Genomic DNA, 1,729 nt, shown 5'->3' on the forward strand with positions numbered 1-1,729 from the left:
CCCCTCAGCCCCGTGGACTCCACAACCCCCCCGGCCCTGCCCCCACCCCCCGGGGGCATCAGAGGGTCCCTACTCAGCAGGCAGGGGCAGATGGGCCAGGGGGTCCTGAGGGTCTATTGGGCAGTATCGGGGGGCTCTGGGGAGAACTGGGGGGTCCTGGAGGATATCAAGGGGTATAGGGCAGTCCTGGAGAGTACTGGGAATATAGGGGGGGTTCTGGGATGTCCAGGGGGTCTGGGGGTCCCCGCACCTCGAAGTAGGTGTCGATGAACTCGGAGACGATGTGTTCAGACTTGGGCTTGTTCTGGCAGTAAACCACGTACATGTGCAGACGGCGCTCCTGCGGGGCCAGGAGTGAGCAGGACACCAAGGGGTATAGGGCAGTCCTGGAGAGTACTGGGAATATAGGGGGGGTTCTGGGATGTCCAGGGGGTCTGGGGGTCCCCGCACCTCGAAGTAGGTGTCGATGAACTCGGAGACGATGTGTTCAGACTTGGGCTTGTTCTGGCAGTAAACCACGTACATGTGCAGACGGCGCTCCTGCGGGGCCAGGAGTGAGCAGGACACGCCAGGTGTGCGCAGCCCCGCACCCCTGCTACACCCGTGTGGTCCTGCACTCCCGCTGCACCCCAGCACCCATGCAGCCCACACAGCCACAGGCACCCATGGGGCCCTGCACCCGCACTACACCCCAGCACCCGCATGGCCCCGCACCCCCACGCATGCCTCCACTCACGTGCTGGATGAAGAGCTGAGCCAGGCGGTCGGGATCCTGCAGACACTTCTCCAGCTCCCCCATGAAATAGCTGGGGGTGAGGGTGGGATGGGGGTAAAGATTGGGGAGGACACCTTGGTCTCCCCCAGCCCCATGGGCAGCCCCTGCCCCCCTAGGATGCCCCTCAGTTCTGACCCACATCCCCTGCCCCCTGCCAGCCTTGCTGGTGCCCCTCACTCCCGACCCACAGCCCCCTGCCCCCCACAGCCCTGCCAGTGCCCCTCACTCCCACTCCTCACCCCCGACCTGCATCCTCCTGCCCCTCCCCTGTTCAACTCACTCCTTGTGCCAGTCGTAGATCTGGTGGATATTGCCAAAGACAATCTGGTCCTTGCCTCGCAGGTCCTCGGGCACCCCCCGCACCCGCATGGCCGCCATGTAGCCCTGGGAGGGCAGGGGGGTGTCAGGGAGGGGTCACACCAGCCCCCCCCAACCACAGAGCGGCAAGCCGGGGGAGGGGGGCATCTGGGCTGGCCAAGGCGGCCAGTGAATGAGAGGGGCTGGGACCCACAATGGGGAGGCCAGGGAGCAGGGTTTGGTGGCAGAAAGGTGCAGGGTTCTCCAGGGGCAGGGATCATCAGGGCACACCTCCACAATCTGGCCCAGATCCTCCACGTACATCTTCTCCGTCTCGATCAGCTCCGTGAGCACGAACCTGGGGGGTTGAGGGAGCTGTCACTGCTGGGGGTGCCTGGCAGGACCCCCACCCCAGAGGTCTCCAGGGCACCCTCCCCTTACATGCCCCTCACTTACACACTGTCCCCCCCACCCCCGCTTACATGCTCTTCTCGAAGGCAGCCGCCTGCTCCTCCTCGCTGCCCAGGCCCTCGCTGGGGGGGGGCATCTCAAGGGGGTCACCAGGCTCAGGGCAGGGGTCGGGGTCCTGGGGCGGGGGGGGCGGAGAGACCCACTGAGATGCCAGCTGGGGGAGGCGGCAGCTCCCTGGGGCCACTA

General features: G+C 66.0%; 1 protein-coding gene across 1 annotated transcript in view; it reads right to left on the bottom strand.

The window, feature by feature from the left end:
- The window catches only part of ARHGEF25 (Rho guanine nucleotide exchange factor 25), a 4,731-nt gene extending 3,074 nt beyond the window's left edge, over positions 1-1,657 (bottom strand). The window contains exons 1-5 of the mRNA XM_025192697.1: positions 1,555-1,657; positions 1,364-1,430; positions 1,056-1,159; positions 737-806; positions 324-540 (exon numbers count right to left, since the gene is read on the bottom strand). Coding sequence (XP_025048482.1) covers positions 324-540; positions 737-806; positions 1,056-1,159; positions 1,364-1,430; positions 1,555-1,619 — 523 coding nt within the window. The 5' untranslated portion in view covers positions 1,620-1,657. The remainder of the gene's footprint in view (positions 1-323; positions 541-736; positions 807-1,055; positions 1,160-1,363; positions 1,431-1,554) is intronic.
- Positions 1,658-1,729: the final 72 nt, after the last annotated feature.

Source organism: Alligator sinensis, unplaced genomic scaffold (assembly GCF_000455745.1).
Source record: "Alligator sinensis unplaced genomic scaffold, ASM45574v1 scaffold265_1, whole genome shotgun sequence".
Lineage (NCBI taxonomy): Eukaryota > Metazoa > Chordata > Crocodylia > Alligatoridae > Alligator > Alligator sinensis.